The sequence below is a fragment of the Magallana gigas genome, chromosome 9 (assembly GCF_963853765.1).
Source record: "Magallana gigas chromosome 9, xbMagGiga1.1, whole genome shotgun sequence".
Taxonomy (NCBI): Eukaryota; Metazoa; Mollusca; class Bivalvia; order Ostreida; family Ostreidae; genus Magallana; species Magallana gigas.
Genome location: NC_088861.1, coordinates 41,689,694 through 41,708,045, shown reverse-complemented (window position 1 = coordinate 41,708,045; position 18,352 = coordinate 41,689,694). Strand labels below are relative to the sequence as shown.

Here is an 18,352-nt window from a genome sequence, read left to right as displayed (position 1 = left end):
AATATACACTACCTGAGGATGCTTTCACAAAAGTTTCAGATATCCTGGCTGATTAGTTTCTGAAAAGAAGATTTTTAAAGATTTACTCTATATATTCATATGTTAAACTTCGACCCCCATTGTGGCCCCACTCTACACCCGGGGGTCATGACTTTCACAACTTTGAATCTACACTTTCTGAGGATGCTTCCACACAAGTGTCGGCTTTGCTGGCTAATTAGTTTCTGAGAAGAAGATTTTTAAAGACTTACTCTATATATTCCTATGACAAAATTTCGATCCCCCATTGTGGCCCCATCCTACCCCCCGGGGGGGGGGGGGAGGGGGGTCATGATTTTCACAACTTTATATTTACACTTTCTGAGGATTCTTTCACATAAGTGTCAGTTCTCCTGGTTTTATGATTCATGAGAAGAAGATTTTTAAAGATTTACCCTGTATATTCCTAAGTAAAATTTTTCGATCCCGCATTGTGGCCCAACCCTACCCCCGGGGGTCATGATTTTCACAACTTTAAATCTACAATACCTAAGGATGTTTCCACACAAGTGTCAGCTTTCCTAGCTTATTAGTTTCTGAGAAGAAGATTTTCAAAAATATAATCTATATATTCCTCTGTAAAACTTCGTCCCCCCATTGTGGCTCAACGCTACCCCCGGGGGTCATGATTTTCACAACTTTGGATCTAAACTACCTGAGGATGCTTCCACACAAGTGTCGGCTTTGCTGGCCGACTAGTTTCTGAGAAGAAGATCTTTAAAGAATTACTCTACATATTCCTATGTAAAATTTCGACCCCCCATTGTTGCCCCAGCCTACCCCCGGTGGTCCTTGATTTTCACAACTTTATATTTACACTACCTGAGGATGCTATTAAACAAGTGTCAGCTTTGCTGGCTAATTCGTCTTTGAGAAAAAGATTTTTAAAGATTTACTCTATATATTCATTTGTTAAAGTTCGACCCCCCCCCCCATTGTGGCCTCACCATACCCCGGGGGTCATGATTTTCACAACTTTGAATCTACACAACCTGAGGATGCTTTCACACAAGTTTCAGATTTCCTGGCCGATTAGTTTCGGAGAAGAAGATTTTTAAAGATGTACTCTATATATTCATATGTTAAACTTTGACCCCCATTGTGGCCCCACCCTACCCCCGGGGGTCATGATTTTCACAACTTTGAATCTACACTACCTAAAAATGCTTTCAAACAAGTTTCAGCTTTGCTGGCTGATTAGTTTCTGAGAGGAAGATTTTTAAAGATTTACTCTATATTTTCACAGGATGAATGACCATCTTTAAGTCCTCCTTAAAGATAGCTTAAAGGTGTTTAAAGGTAGCTTAAAGACGATCTTTAAGCCACCTTTAAGCTACCTTTAAGCTATAAGTATTGCTTAAAGGTGGCTTAAAGAAAGCGTAAAGATGGCTTAAAGGCAGCTTAAAGACTATCTTTAAGCCACCTTTAAGCCACCTTTAAGGACAACTTATAGGTCCTTAATGTCCAAACTTCTTTAAGCCACCTTTAAGCCACCTTTAAGCTACCTTTAAGCCACCTTTAAGCCATTAAAAAAAATTTAATTCAATATTGTGCTTAATTTCCAACAAAATGTATTAACTTTATGAAAGAAAAGGTATTAAAACGGTTTTTGTTCTAGAAAGAAAAATGAAAAAAAAACACAAAAAAAAACCGGCCACGGCGAGAATTGTACCCGGGACCCTTAGTTTACTAGCATCACCACACATCCTCTGCGCCACGGCAACTTACATATATATGAGCGTTTTTATATCCTATATATCAGTGGATATTGAATCACTGTATTGAATGTGTTTACTTGAAAAGATTTTGACAAACCATTCAGTTTGTAACAATCAATTATATCTAATTTATAAATTACATGCATGCATGTATTTAGAATGAAATACGGAACTTGGTCTTCAGTGAACAAAAATATATTATACCTAAATGGAAACCGTTAGGTTCACTTTAGTAGGCTTTCTTAGTTAATAAATTTAAACCGAGTAGATATACGTTCATCTAATTTATAGCTATAAAAATGTAAGAAAGAAAATGAAATCATTTCTTTTATTAAATGCATTGATACTATTAGGGTATTTGTTCAATTTCCCGCAATTTCCCGGTTTTCATGATCGCGGCGCCGTTCCAATATGTTTAAATATTTACATGTAATTGTATGTACATATACATGATTTTTAAACTATCAATTCTATAACAAACAAAATTACCAATTACCAGTGATGTATTTACTGCATGTGGCAATTGCAAATGACTTGTACATACAATTGTATGATGTGCCAGGCCGGGTATATTTGACATATTTACCCTTATACATATATTTAAATAATCAACCCCTATTTATGATCACCGGTACATTAATTAATTAGCCTCAAGATTTTACTCTTACATACATGTATCGTTAATTTGTAGACGTAACATCTTTGAAACCCAGAGCTAGGAAATAATACTTTGAAAATGAATTACAAATGTAAATTAACTTGTATTCACTAGACTTATCGTATACTCGTACATACTAAGATTCAACGCCTTTAGAAACCCTGACGTGCACCTGGGCACACGACACACCTGTTGTGTATATCTTGTATATTCTGTGTTAGTTCCAGGGGTTTTCTTAAGTTGGACAAACAATAGACTTTAATTAGATATACACAAACATGCACCTGGGCACACGACACAACGGCTGTGTATATCCTGTATATTCTGTGTTAGTTCCAGGGGTTTTCTTAAGTTGGACAAACAATAGACTCTAATTAGATATACACAAACGAACAAAACTATGTCTAGACAAACAAAGCAGTAATATCCTGCCCGATATAACAAAGGCAGTTGAGAGTCTTTTCATCTTAAACATGTATCTAGCAGATCTAGAGTTAGAAATAATGAAAATTGAAAAAAAATACAAACCTTAAACCGATTAACAAATTAAATCATGCATTTTTGGTTCATTATCTTTATTTTGTTTAATAACCGGATGAACTGAGAGAGAGAGAGAGAGAGAGAGAGAGAGAGAGAGAGAGAGAGAGAGAGATATTTTTCACCGATTAATTTATAATAGGAAACAAACATACTTTAATTAGTTTTATGCACATATATTAAAGATACAGAGACTGCGCTCATACCTACAATAATTTTGAAACCCCCAAAAAATTATAAAGAATTTTATAACGGCAATCTGTGTCCATCAGAGCGGTGCTGATGATAGCGATCTGTGTTTAATGGAGCGACGATAAAAACCGCCTGGAACACCCCCCCTTCCTTGGAAATTATATTATCACTCGGATGACCCCCTCCCATCTCTATAAAAGAGCTTTTGCATTTAATATATGTTTTTATTGTTCAGCTTGATCAATATTGACTTAAAGGCCACTTAAAGACAGTGTAAACGCAGTGTAAAGAGAGCGTAAATGCCACTTAAAGATGCTTAAAGGTGGCTTAAAGGTAGCTTAAAGAAGTTTGGACATTAAGGACCTATAAGCACTTGCTTAAAGGTGACTTAAAGGCGGCTTAAAGGTTGTATAGCCTTTAAGCTCCTTTAAGTCACCTTTAAGCCACCTTTAAGGACTTGCTTAAAGATGGTTTTTCGCCCTGTGTTTCATGTTAAAATTTGGCCCTCCATTGTGGCCCCACCCTACCCCCGTGGGTCATGATTTTTCACACTTTTGAATCTACACTACCTGACATTGCTTTCACACAACTTTCAGCTTGGCTGGCTAGTTAGTTTCTGAGAAGAAGATTTTTAAAGATTTTCTCTATATATTCATATGTTAAATTTCGACCCCCCCATTGTGGCCCCACCCTACCTTCGGGGGTCATGATTTTCACAACTTTGAATCTACACAACCTGAGGATGCTTCCACACAGGTGTCAGATTTTCTGGCCGATTAGTTTCTGAGAAGAAGATTTTTAAAGATTTACTTGATATATTCATATGTTAAACTTCAACCCCCCATTGTGGCCCCACCCTACCCCTGGGGGTCATGATTTTCACACTTTTGTATCTACACTTTCTGAGGATGCTTCCACACAAGTTTCAGCTTTCCTGGTCTTATGTTTCATGAGAAGAAAATTTTGAAAATTTCTCGAGAATTTTCATTTATTCCTAATTATCTCCCTTTGCAAAAGGGTGTGGTCCTTAATTTTCACAACCTTGAATTCGTTTAGGATAAGGATGTTTTGTGCTAAGTTTGGTTGAAATTGTCTCAGTGGTTCTTGAGAAGATGTTGAAAATTTGAAAAGTTTACAGACAGACGGACAGACGGACAGACAGACGGACGACAGACAAAATGTGATCAGAATAGCTCACTTGAGCTTTCAGCTCAGGTGAGCTTAAAAGTTACAGCTAAAGGGGTGTTTTGCACGTTGCCCCCTGCAGATCCCTTCTTTCGAATTGTCTACCCAAAAACTTTTCCGGTCTGTGCATTGTGTGTATCATTATGCAACTGAAATATTGTATTGCTAACTTGAAAACTTTTTGAGAAAACGAACGACGCTTGATTTTAAACTGAAACTGTCATAGACAATTTTCATAAACTCATAAAACAAGAAGTACTCAATATTTTATAATGAAACTTGAAATATATGTTTCATACCTATGCTTGAACAATGTCAAGGAGTCTTATAAAAGTCATTTGGTTTTAAAATTTTCTTTTGCTTTCATCCCCCCTTTTTCTGAAGTTTGAATGCTAATATCCCAAAAACGGTAAGATATAGAGAAATTCAAAAGCTTATGGTTTTGTAAAACAAGTCATGATACATCTAATTCTTAAATTTGAATGTTCTAACACAAAAAAAAATAATGATACTGTGTTTCAATAAATTTCTAGTATTTCCCTGGTCAAAACCGGAGGTACAAGAACTGGAAATCCAAAACCTTACATACGCATGTCATTTAGAGATGCTATACGACTGTTGTATAATTGTTTCAAAATTCTTTCGTATTTTCAAAAAATCGGTGACGGAAATTCTGACGAGAATAAAATAATAAAAACTAGACCTGTTTTTGTCTTCAACAAAAAAGGAAGGGTTTTTCGACAGCCCTTTAAACCCCTTATTTGAATCCTTAATTTTCTTTCTTAAAAACTGTATCTGATAAAATGATAACAAATGTCATAAACATATACCCACACATTAACTTATAAGAAATTAAATGTCCCAAGAAAGACAACTCCAGGATTTCATATCCAAGTGTATCTTTTTTTTTTCCTGAAGAATTTTTTTAAAAATTCACATGTTAGTACAAATTATATTATATATATGAAAGTACAAATTTATGATTCAAGACTTTTGGTATGCCAATAGCTCTAATGCTTTTTTGGAAATATAATGAAGTTATCATTTTCAGGCCCTTTAAACCCCTATAAGGAGTCAAAAAGTAGCCTCTTGGACCATAATTCTTAAAATGTACTCTTTATACTGAACTACTAACCGAAAAGATTTTAAAAATCCTATCAAAAATTAAAAAGTTACAGCTAAAGAGCTGTTTTTAATATTGACCCCTTCAGATCCCCTGTATTCCAAAATGTTTTTCCATGACCTTTTCCGGTCTGCGCATTAGGTCCCTTATAGCAAAGACAAAATATAAAAATATTTGCTTAAAAACTGTTTGAGAAAACGTTACATGCATGTATTCAATTTATCAAAGACACTCCCATAGACACTTTTCACCGGTTCATAAACCGGAAGTACTTGTAATTTTTCAATGAAACCTGGAATATATGTTATTTACTACAATCTCAAAAATGTCTATGCGTCTTAAAGCATTCCTAAGGTTTTTTAATTTTTTTGATTTTTCATCCCCATTTTCTCAAGTTTGAGGCCTGAAATCTGAAAACTGATAAGAGATAGAAACTCGCCAATACTAAACTTTTTGTACATCTGGATAAGATAAATCTAATTCTAAAATTTTAACGAATTTCTTCAAGAAATGAAAACAAAATATTAATTCTTTTGTTTTACGCATTTTGCTTTTGTAAACCGGAAGTACCGGAACCGGAATTCCAAGACATTACATACGCGTGTCATTTAGAAATGCTCTAAGGCTATTACATCATTGTTTCATATGTCTTTCCGTTTTCAAAAAATCGCTGACGAAAGCTTGTCGAGAATAAGCAAAAATAATAATAAAACAGAACAAAAACAATAGGTCTTTTCGATCGAAAGTCGGAAAGCCCTAATAAAACAGAACGAAAACAATAGGTCTTTTCGAGCGAAAATCGAAAAGTCCTAATGAATATCGCCTCCCTTTAAACAATTTTTTTTAAAAAGTTAAATAAAGAGGAATAAGTCTATTACTATTTGAATAGTATCTTTCCTAATTAACATATATTACCTTCACTTATCCCTGTAAAAACTTTTGGTGAACCTGTTAATGGTTCTAGGAAAGTCTCGATTTTGACCAGTTGAGATCCTGTCGAATGCAAATGAAATTGTATATTGTTCATTTTATTCTCTTTAACAATCAAAATGCAAGTCAATAGTGTGCAAGATAAAAGGTTAAGTAAATAGGAGAAAAACACCACAGACCTTGATATACTTTCAGTTCAGACGCTTTCCACGTAACAACCCTAGGATTAATATCGAAAATCCTTAGAAGAGTTTCATTTAATAGAATTTTAGAAAGTCCTGTAATAAGATGTTTATCTTTAATCCGAACCTTTTCCAGATAATTCTCAAGATCTCTAGAATCGGCAAAACAAAAGGTCACACAAACACATCCGTGAGTGATTTTAAGTTTGTTTGCGACGTATTTTTCCTGAATAGAAGATATATGTTTAAACATTTCTTCTCCACATTTTAATAATGTCGCTGCAATTTTCTTATTACTATCTAATCGTTTAATAAACGATATCAAAAGTTGTTCTGCATTTGAATTTATGAGTTGTTGAATTGTCTTTTCGACGTGAGAGACGATTTTTCCTTTTGTCCAAGATTCATCAGGATTTTCTAAGTTCCGTAAAAGAAAATTAACGGCACATTTCAACATTATTTGATCCGTCTCCGACGTAGCACTAATTGTGGTTTTCATACTGGCCTGATGCCACGTGCCTAAAATAGAACAAATAATAATTTTCATGATTTTGACCAGTCTCTATTTTAGACAAACTCTTATTTAATGTCCAGTTGTACTGAGTTTCGTATGTAATGTAAAGTTTTAAAAATTAAGATTTGTTGATGTTTATAATACCGGATGTTGTGTTTTGTGGCATTCTTTTAATTTACTTTAACAGTTTAAACTTCAGCGAGCTTTATATCTGAAACATTAATCTTTAAAAAAAAATACTCTAGTGCATTTTGAAATTTTACGTTTTGTATTTTTAACAATTTATGCAAGAACTGAATTTATCATGTGATGACCAACCTTCATTTGATGACGTTTGTTGCAGTTCTGGTGCAATTGAAGAGGGAGCATCATCTTTAGTTTGTAAGTTTCCTTCCATAACAAAAATATAAAATATTTTTAATGATTCATTCTGTTCTAAACTGACTCCATAGTTAAAAGGTCTGTTACATATGTCTCTCATCAAATTTTTTTATATCGGGAATCATTGCTGTGGTGTACTTTTCCCCCTTTAAACATCTCCATCCCATCCGAAAAAATATTAACAGGACCGATAAGAATAATGACGTACTTTCTAGAAATTTTTTATGTACATACCATTATTTGTGGCATTTTGTTCTTCTGGTTGTAATTGTTCTGATGTTCTCTCGTAAATCAACAAAGTATCTGTTAAAATCAATTACACGAGAAAAAAAATGGACTTTAAAAAATATGACCATTATAGAATACAAACAGTTTCTATTTTATTTTATGATAATTAAACTAGATAAAGACTGTATTTATTGAACTTAAGGACGACAAAGATAAGAAAAAAATATTTCATTTTACAAACATGTTATTAGGGAAAAACGTTCATGTACCAAGAGGCCATACTTTAAAAAAATAAAATGTTTAAGTTTATGGAAATATGATTCCTTGTACTAATAACACTGCTCTGTATATTTATTCCTACGAAATATTTTAGACCAGGTGGTTATTGTAATGGTTTCAAGCTAATCAACTAATCTTTAAACTTTACATTATTTTAGCTTGCTTTTCTATACAGTTTGTGGTTTTAAAATTGTTTCAATGAAAGAAAAGTTGTCTGCATGATAACTTTTCGTATTCGGCTCTTCTCAATATTGAACACTAATAATTACCTCCATCCCAAAATAAAAAAAAAATCACGATAAATAAAATTGCAAGACAATCGGAACAATTTCAAGAAAGTTTGCTATAATGTCAATTTTAAAAATAATTAAGTTAAGCAAAAAAGTCGCTTCACTTTAGATGAATAGTTAAAGAGTCAATTAAATTGCACAAGTTAGTTTTCAATTGTCAGACCTACACAATCTAGTTGACTCTTCATTAATCCGGTATCTCTTTATACAATAAAGTATTATAAGCGTAAACACTTATCATGTTGTTATAAGTTACATGTATTTTTTATATTCTTGTGTCTTGTACATGTATCAGGATACATGAACGTGTAAAGTACACGGGTATATTTTTGTAACTGTTTTTAGAATCGTAGTGCTTTTCAGCAAAATAGTTTCTATACTTGCAGAGTGTATATATATATAGATTATTACATGGCAATTTTTATACATGTATCACATCCTATATTAGCCCGAGGTCGCTGTATATCAGCCCGAGAGCCGTCAGGCTCGAGGGCTGATATACAGCGACCGAGGGCTAATATAGGATGCGATATAAAAATTGCCATGTTATGATTTTTATATCGTATACTTATAGAAACTATTAAAGAAACAATAAAAGATATGTACTGAAAGATTAATGTTAACAAATCGCTCTAAGTCTATATATTCCGTCTCTGATAAACTTCCGTGGAATTTTTGCGCCAGCGGTTTGTAAACCAAGTTGACGTCGACGTTCTATTTGACGTCATACTCGGAGATCGGAGATGAACGACGCACATCGAACTCTACGTCATTATAGCCTATAATTAACGGAAAGAGGTGTGAAATAACATCCGATGATTTCATAAAGTTAATACCTTTTGTCTGCAAAAGTAGGCGCAATATTCATTAAAAACTGTTATGATGATAAATGGTTTAAAATTGGCTTAAATAAGTTTATAGGTGGCTTAAAGGTTGCTTAAAGATGGCCCTTAAGCTACCTTTAAGAACCTTTAAGCTATCTTTACACTTTCTTTAAGCCACTGTAGGTCCCCGTTTGGCAAAATTTATAGCTTAAATGGGGCTTATAGATCGTCTTTAAGCAACCTTTTAAGCATCTTTAAAAGCTACCTTTAAGGAGAAATTAAAAATGGTCATTCGTCCTGTAAGCGAGCTAAATCACAGATCCTTGTCATGTGATAATTCTATGCATATATGGAATGCTTTATTGTCTGCATTTTGTAATGTTGATACAGCACTTTTCTCCTAACAATTGCTTAAAACGTGTTTATATTATTCCTTTCCGAAATGGATTTGTATTGCAAGCTACTAGTATCAATAATTGAGAAGAGCAGCCAATAAGAGTCATACTTTTTCAATATTTATCAAATGTTTTTATTCAAATTTTCGAGTAGCAACTAAATTAATTGGAGACGATTGTTTTAGTAATACACTAAACTATCCAAATATTTAAAATAGTAATATTACGTCTTGGGTATTTGCCATTATTTGATATATTTTGTCTGTTTTCTGGCATTTGAGATGGCATATCTTTAATCTCTGTCACATGCTCTAGACAAAAAAATATTTTTTTTAGCTTTTTCGTCATTACAGAAATAACCTCTTCAAGTTTGGACTTTACAATATTTGGAACTCTTAACAATACATTCTAATCCATGCTATCAGGGTGAGAATATACCAAAACGTACAGTCCAAGGAACATAACTACCTGTAATTGTTGCATTTGGTAAATGAGCTTCTGATTGCAGTGAATTTGATGACAGAGGTATTCCATTAGTTTGTGAGCTTCCTTCATGGATAAAGAAAGAAAAAGAAACCATATTAAGTATTTTCCTGGTTAAGTTTGATCTGACAGTTTTGGAATAAATATGAACTCCCGGACATGAACATAAAATGTTTTTGTATTCACAAGTATTTTCTATCTCATACAAAATGGTCTTATTGATTTTATTTTTTATGGTTTAAACCTGGTTTTAAATCAATTAAATTCCTTCTATTCACAACAAATTCTAAACTCTATAAAATTTTCCTTGCAATAAAAACAGATTTTTCATTCTTAATAAAACCAAAAATGGCATAACAATTTATAAGCAAAGTAATCATGTTTCAAGTACTGTACATGATTGATACTTTTTATCAATAACATATTTTGGTGTAAAATAATTTAATTTCCTGATAATTCAATCAACTTTAAACCAGGTTTATACGAATTAAGTTGAATGAATAATGAAAAGAGAATTTTTATGAATGAAAGAAGAATGAATGAAAATATATATAATTGTTTTCTCAAAATTATAAGATAATGGCATATTTACAAAGGTCTTGAGTTTTGTTCTTTTTAAAGAAAAAAAAGTCCAAAGTGAAAATTAAAATTTGTCACGTCTGTATACCCTCATGTGATTGATTTTGTAGGTCTTCTGGTAAACTCCTTGCTTCCCCGTTGTCATGGTCTTTCAAAAGCAAAACAAACAGATGTACTGTTTTCTTTTGAAAATAAATAGTACAATTATCATAGAATGAACAAAATATCTTTTATAAATATAATGCGTTTGCTGCATTTCTTTCCATTATTTTAACTGCATTGATATGGTATTTTATTTTTTCAAATGCGGTATATTTAAAAAACATGTGAAGTTTTTTTTAATTCATTCTATATCAAACAAAAATCAAAATTAATTTTTTTTTCAAAATATATATACAAAAGTTTGATCAACATTACTTAAAAACAATATTAAATTCTCTGAAATAAATTTAGTTCTAGTAAAATTTATAAAATACAAATCACATAATCATTTTATTTTCCTTCACAAAATATCGATATGACTCAGTACTATTGTTAGATTTTGAAATGAAGATACCGCTAATCATTAGTATTTACCTCCATCTATGTCATCCTGGTTTTCCCCTTGTCTATTTCTATTTTGTGCCGGACCTAAGTAGATAAAAAAACAACAAAACTAATGAAACATTTGACAAGTGTTGTAACTCGGCTTTTTTGCCTTAAAACATTTCATTTTAGTTTCACATATTGTGTCTCTTTAAGAGTTCGGAAAAGTAATATAAACGAACTGTTTTTAAACGGCTATAAATCTTTAAAACTGACACCTAACAGTCAAAACTATCATTAGCTAATTGCCCAACAATAACACTCTTGCTGCCTGTCAAGGACCCTGGATTGTAATACCCAGTGGCTTTGTCTTTGATAAGACCACGAATCAATTTTGTATTGAAGAGTCTATTAAATTCAAATGACGTATCTTTGGTACGAAAGTGTGGTTCTCTTTATCAAAAGAAGTGAAAATTGCATATAGAACAAAACAGACAATGGTACTATTTTCCTTTGAAAATAAATAGTACAATTATTTTAGAATGAACAAATTATCTTTTATAAATATAATGCGTTTGCTGCATTTCTTTCAACGTTTTAAATGCTTGATATGGTATTTCAATTTTTCAAATGCGGTATTCAAAAACTTGTGAAGATTTTCTTATATCATTGTCGAACTAAAATCAAAATTAATTTTTTTTCAAAATATATATACAAAAGTTTGTTCAACATTATTTAGCGACAAAATTCGTTAAATCCTCTGAAATATTTTTGGAATAAACATAAAAGAAGTGAAAATTTCAATAAATATGTCAATGTTCTAATATGTTATCGTACTGTTGCTAAAACTGATATAAATATGATTAATAAAAAATCATTTATTGAATAAACATTAGGTGGTTATTTTGGTCGAAGCATGATCAAATCTTTGATGAAACCCATGGGGCTCTTTGAATTTGACCACGCTCCTACCCAAAGTATAACCTCATAATACCAAACAGATTTTTTCCTCATTCCTTAAAGAGGTTCGATCATCTGTTTTTCGGTAGCCATTTTGGATCACCTTTATTCTATAAATTCAGCATCATATATCAATTCTACTTGTATATAAATGTTATAGAGTACCAAATAAACTATATTAAATAAAACAGTTAGGGGAAATTTAGGTATTTTCAGAGTTTAGTAAGGGACAATATTTTGTGGCGGAATGATGTTAAGAAGAAAATGAACATTTTGCATATCTCAGTCGTTTTAGAGTATTTTAACTTTAGCTTCCTAATGTATAGTTGAGACCAAACTTCCAGAGAGTATCTGCGTTGGAATATCTTTATTTTGTACCGAAGAACTATTTGAACAATTTTAAAACAATCGACATATATTGGCATATTTAGCTTTTATTTAATGAAGGTCTAGATAACATGAACTCCAATTTCTGCCATAACTATCTTATTTCATTCAATATCTAAAAATTTTAATTAGGTGATAAAATAGTGGACATTTTTTGAATGACAGTTTTAATTTCATTCATTTTTAATAGAATAAATATGTAATTAATGCCATAGGTCTTTTCGATAACAAATAATAGAAGGAAAAGAAATTCATCGGTAAATATCACTTTCAGTGCAGAAAGGTCATGTTAAATGCACCGTAGCGCCGAAAAAAAGCAACTAGACCCCTTATTTCTGTTTTGATTTTTGGTTATGCCGTGAGTGTATAATTTAAAAAAAAATACTATAGAAAACAACATAGAGGATCCAACCTTCTTAAGTAAATACTAAATTCATTTAAAAACAAACGTAATAATCAATATTCAATGAAAATATGTCACGTCTGTTTACCCTCATTTGGTTGATTATGGAGGTCTTCTAGTAAACCCCTTGCTTCCCCGTTGTCATGGTCTGTCAAAAGCAAAAAAGACAATGTAACTATTTTCTTTTGAAAATAAATAGTACAATTATTATAGAATGAACGAAATAAATTTAATAAATATAATGCTTTTGCTGCATTTCTTTCCAAGTGTTAAATGCCTGATATGGTATTTCAATTTTTCAAATGCGGTATTCAAAAACTTGTGAAGATTTTTAATATCATTGTATATCAAACTAAAATCAAAATTAAATTTTTTTCAAAATATATATATATACAAAAGTTTGTTCAACATTACTTAAAAACAAAATTCGTTAAATCCTCTGAAATAAATTTAGTACTAGTAAAATTTATAAAATTCAAATCGAATAATCATTTATTTTGCTTCACAAAATATCGATATAATTCAGTACTATTGATAGATTTTGAAATGAAGATACCGGTACGTCTAATCATTAGTATTTACCTCCATCTATGTCATCCTGGTTTTCTCCTTGTCCATTTCTATTTTGTGCCGGAACTAAGTAGAGAAAAAAAAACTAATGAAACATTTGACAAGTGCTTTAACTCGACTTTTCTGCGAAAAAAACATTTCATTTTAGTTTCACATACTGTGTCTATTTAAGAATAAGGAAAAGTTATATAAACGAACTGGTTTTAAACGGCTGTAAATCTTTATAACTGACACCTATCATTGACCACCAACAACACTCTTGCTGCCTGTCAAGGACCCTTGGCTGTAATACCCCGTGACTTTGTCTGTGATAAGACTACGAATCAAATTTGCATTGTAGCGAATAATAAATTCAAATGACGTATTATTGGTACGAAAGTGGGGTTCTCCTTATTAAAAGAAGTGAAAATTGCATCAATATGTCAATATTCTAATATGTTATCGTACTATTGCTAAAACTGATATAAATATAAGTAAACATCATTTAGGTAGCAAGGGACAGTTTCGAATAAAGTACCCGTCAATATTTTTGTAAAATTGAGAGTTGCTGTACTTGAAGGCTTATGAGTGTTGCTAAAATTCATGAAATGATTTTTAATGATTATCATTAGTTATAGGGTTGTCTCTTGTTGAAATTGATATGCAATATGTAGGCCCCTTATGTTAGGTACATGAGAATCAGAAGTAAAATGCGAAACCTGCGGCTAAGACATTTGTGCTGACTTTACACAGTGAAATTGCAAGTTACAGACGGGAGGTAAAATAACACGAAAAGTAGGTGGATGGGACATTGTAAACTATACACCGGTAAGTTTCTGACATGTGATAGTGCAACATGCACGCGGTACGGAAGGTCAACCCTCTGCAGGGAATTAGCTGGGGGAGGTCTAAAAAGCTGAAAAATCATGAAAAATTAGCAAAATATGAAAGGGTCAAAATCTCATAAAAACCAGTATGTAGAGAATTTTACAGGTTTTGATTAGTAATTTTCTTCAGAAATTGCTGATTGGCCTTATAAAGAGTGAATTAAAGGTATTTGTGCTGAATGGGAACTGAGGAAATTCTAGTTACAGAGTTCCGAAGACATGCATCCCTTGGCTACAATGAATTGTATCCAAAAAAACTGTCCCCTGCCACCTTATTGAATATTATTAGGTGGTTATTTCGGTCGAAGCATGATCAAATCTTTGATGAAACCCATAGGGCTCTTTGAATTTGACCACGCTCCTACCCAAAGTATAACCTCATAATACCAAACAGATTTTTTCCTCATTCCTTAAAGAGGTTCGATCATCTGTTTTTCGGTAGCCATTTTGGATCACCTCTATTCTATACATTCAGCATCATATATCAATTCTACTCGTATATATATTTATACAATACCAAATAAACTATATTAAATAAAATAGGAAATTAAGGAATTTCAGAGTTATTTTGTGGCGGAATGATTTTAAGAAGAAAATGCACATTTTGCATAACTCAGTCGTTTTAGAGTACTTTAACTTTAGCTTCCTAATGTAAAGTAGAGACCAAACTTCCAGATAGTATCTGCGTTGATATATGATAGTCAGACCGGTTCGAATACCGGCGCCAGATAGCTCAGTTGGTAGAGCACCTGACTAGAGATTCAGGGGGCCCGGGTTCGAAACCCAGTCTGGTCCGTCATGATTTCTCCCATCCCGTTACATTTCGTGCCGTGACCAACCCCTGGAACTGACAGGTGAACTCCTGCCAGGGGAAGAGCTTGGGGTGATCTTCAAGGACGAAGATCATTTAAGGGGGAGGAATGTGATGGTCAGACCGGTTCGAATACCGGCGCCAGATAGCTCAGTTTGTAGAGACCTGACTAGAGATTCAGGGGGCCCGGGTTCGAAACCCGGTCTGGTCCGTCATTATTTCTCCCATTCCGTTACAGTAGACCCCTACTTTTGGTTCTATTTTCTGAATTTGTAAGTTTTTTCTAAATGTCTGCTAACAGTGGGGCTTTTTTCAGTGCAAAAAGGTCAAACTTTTAATTAGGTGATAAAATAGTGGACATTTTTTGAATGACAGTTTTAATTTCATTCATTTTAAATAGAATAAATATGTAATTAATGCCATAGGTCTTTTCGATAACAAATAATAGAAGGAAAAGAAATTCATCGGTAAATATCACTTTCAGTGCAGAAAGGTAATGTTAAATGCACCGTAGCGCCGAAAAAAGCATGTAGACCCCTAATTTTTGTTTTGATTTTTGGTTATGCCGTGAGTGTATAATTTCAAAAAAATACTATAGAAAACAACATAGAGGATCCAACCTTCTTAAGTAAATACTAAATTCATTTAAAAACAAACGTAATAATCAATATTCAATGAAAATATGTCACGTCTGTTTACCCTCATTTGGTTGATTATGGAGGTCTTCTAGTAAACCCCTTGCTTCCCCGTTGTCATGGTCTGTCAAAAGCAAAACAGACAATGTTACTATTTTCTTTTGAAAATAAATAGTACAATTATTATAGAATATAGAATAAACAAATTATCTTTTATGAATAAAATGCGTTTGCTGCATTTCTTTCCACGTTTTAAATGCTTGATATGGTATTTCTATTTTTCCAATGCGGTATTCAAAAACTTGTGAAGATTTTTTTATATCATTGTCGAACTAAAATCAAAATTAATTTTTTTTCAAAATATATATACAAAAGTTTGTTCAACATTACTTAAAGACAAAATTCGTTAAATCCGCTGAAATAAATTTAGTACTAGTAAAATTTATAAAATTCAAATCGAATAATCATTTATTTTGCTTCACAAAATATCGATATAATTCAGTACTATTGATAGATTTTGAAATGAAGATACCGGTACGTCTAATCATTAGTATTTACCTCCATCTATGTCATCCTGGTTTTCTTCTTGTCCATTTATATTTTGTATCGGAACTAAGTAGAAAAAAAAAAAACTAATGAAACATTTGACAAGTGCTTTAACTCGACTTTTCTGCGATAAAACATTTCATTTTAGTTTCACATACTGTGTCTCTTTAAGAGTGAGGAAAAGTTATATAAACGAACTGGTTTTAAACGGCTGTAAATCTTTATAACTGACACCTATCATTGACCACCAACAACACTCTTGCTGCCTGTCAAGGACCCTTGGCTGTAATACCCCGTGACTTTGTCTGTGATAAGACTACGAATCAATTTTGTATTGTAGAGTCCAATAAATTCATTTGACGTATTGTTGGGACGAAATTGGGGTTTCCATAATATATATGTAAATATTCTAATATTTAATCGTACTGTTGCTAAAACCTATATAAACAGAAGTAATAAGGGATCATTTATTTAATATTATGAGGTGGTAATGTCGGTTGGAGCGTGATCAAATCTATTATGAAACCTTTGGGCTTCTTGAATTTGACCACGCCCTAATCAAAAGTATCACCTTATAATACACAAAGAATTACTCCATATTCCTTATGTAAATACTACATTCATTACAAAACAAACGGCATACCCGATATGCATTGGCAAACATAATAATAGCGGGCCCTTATTTTAACTTGGCATACCAAGGAGAATTTGTGCATTTTTTTATGTTCAGCCGTATGTACAAACTTGTACCTTTCTTTCGAATGGTGTTTTTATATAAAATTAACATTAGATGTAACTTCTATTAGTTAATAAATGGTGATTTTATAATTTGGATTGATAAAATGCTAGTATGACGCTCAGGCGTCATGCATTGATTTCTGGTATTTTATACTTTGCATAAAATTAAAGAATAAGTACAATAACCTTATTTATTTGAGGCAGCGCTGAATTTTAAAAATTAGACTTTATTGACAGAACATTCAGAGAAATATATTAGCATGCCCGTTATTTCATTAAAGATTGATATATACAAATGTAATAAATAGCACAATATGCCACTTTTTTTTGAGAAAATAAAAACTTTCAATTGATAATTTTCATAGACCAAACCACAAAGCAAACATTTTTTTTCATTTATCCATTTTTGTCAATAGTTTTTTCTCTAATTTTTTTGAAAAATGAAGAAATCTCTGGGAGAGGAATACAAAACATATGGGGAAAACGTATTTGATATATTTAAAAGATAAAGAAATCTCTAGGACAGAAATACAAAACGTATGGGTAAAACGGAAAAAATTACCGCCTTTTCAAGAAATTCCCATAGGGTCCCAAAGTAAAAAGGGTTAACCTTCTAGATGATTTCTTTGGAATGATGAATGAATTATTTTTGATCTTACGATAATTTATATAGTAGTAAAACATCTTGCCAAAAAAAAAATCATGAAAATATCCAGGGTAGAAATAATAAAACTCGTTCTTGTTAAATATTTGTTGCGAACTATGGCATTATATCGACACTGGTCTGAAGACCTATTTTAATATTCATAATTTTATCCATTATCAGATACAATTTTGTAATATATTTAGATACAAGAAAAGAAAGCAGATAGGATATAATACGGTACCTCTAATTTCCAGTTCAATGAGTTCCGGAGGATTAGGGTCAGCTATACGAATAAAAGAAAGAATTAAGTTGATCACGTCTTGAAAGATTTGATTTGCCAAAGACAAGATTTTCATACGCTCTTTTCTGTGGCTTTCTTCAAAAGTAATTTAAAACATAAACTTTTTATGGCAAAAACCTGTAACGTATTCTTTTTCTAATTATTCAAAGTTAATCTCAAAAGTTTACTTACACTTTTTTATCCATTTTTTCAATATCGGTAATAGTCAATAATTCATCACGTGCACTAGTCGTAAGTAATTACGTAAGCAAAATGGTAGAAGTTTACGTAGGTCACAATCACGTGGTTTAAACCGTAGACTAAACGAAGACAAATACACTGCACCATTTCATAGTGTAACTGAAACTTTCAGCCAGAGGAATTATATAAACATATTGACACTGTTTGCAGTGCATGAATGACAGTGACTTGAAGATCAGTTCATTGA

General features: G+C 32.2%; 1 protein-coding gene across 6 annotated transcripts in view; it reads right to left on the bottom strand.

The window, feature by feature from the left end:
- Positions 1–18,352, bottom strand: part of LOC105321414 (uncharacterized) — a 45,733-nt gene that overhangs the window by 19,188 nt on the left and 8,193 nt on the right. For 2 of the 6 annotated variants that reach the window (XM_066071487.1, XM_066071488.1), the window contains exons 6-17: positions 17,866–17,907; positions 16,253–16,306; positions 15,759–15,818; positions 13,395–13,448; positions 12,901–12,960; positions 11,114–11,167; positions 10,626–10,685; positions 9,944–10,024; positions 7,694–7,762; positions 7,397–7,468; positions 6,562–7,083; positions 6,368–6,445 (exon numbers count right to left, since the gene is read on the bottom strand). In XM_066071487.1, the coding sequence (XP_065927559.1) occupies positions 6,368–6,445; positions 6,562–7,083; positions 7,397–7,468; positions 7,694–7,762; positions 9,944–10,024; positions 10,626–10,685; positions 11,114–11,167; positions 12,901–12,960; positions 13,395–13,448; positions 15,759–15,818; positions 16,253–16,306; positions 17,866–17,907 (1,206 nt within the window). The remainder of the gene's footprint in view (positions 1–6,367; positions 6,446–6,561; positions 7,084–7,396; positions 7,469–7,693; positions 7,763–9,943; positions 10,025–10,625; positions 10,686–11,113; positions 11,168–12,900; positions 12,961–13,394; positions 13,449–15,758; positions 15,819–16,252; positions 16,307–17,865; positions 17,908–18,352) is intronic. The other 4 variants (XM_066071490.1, XM_066071492.1, XM_066071491.1 and 1 more) reach the window with 4 other exon arrangements.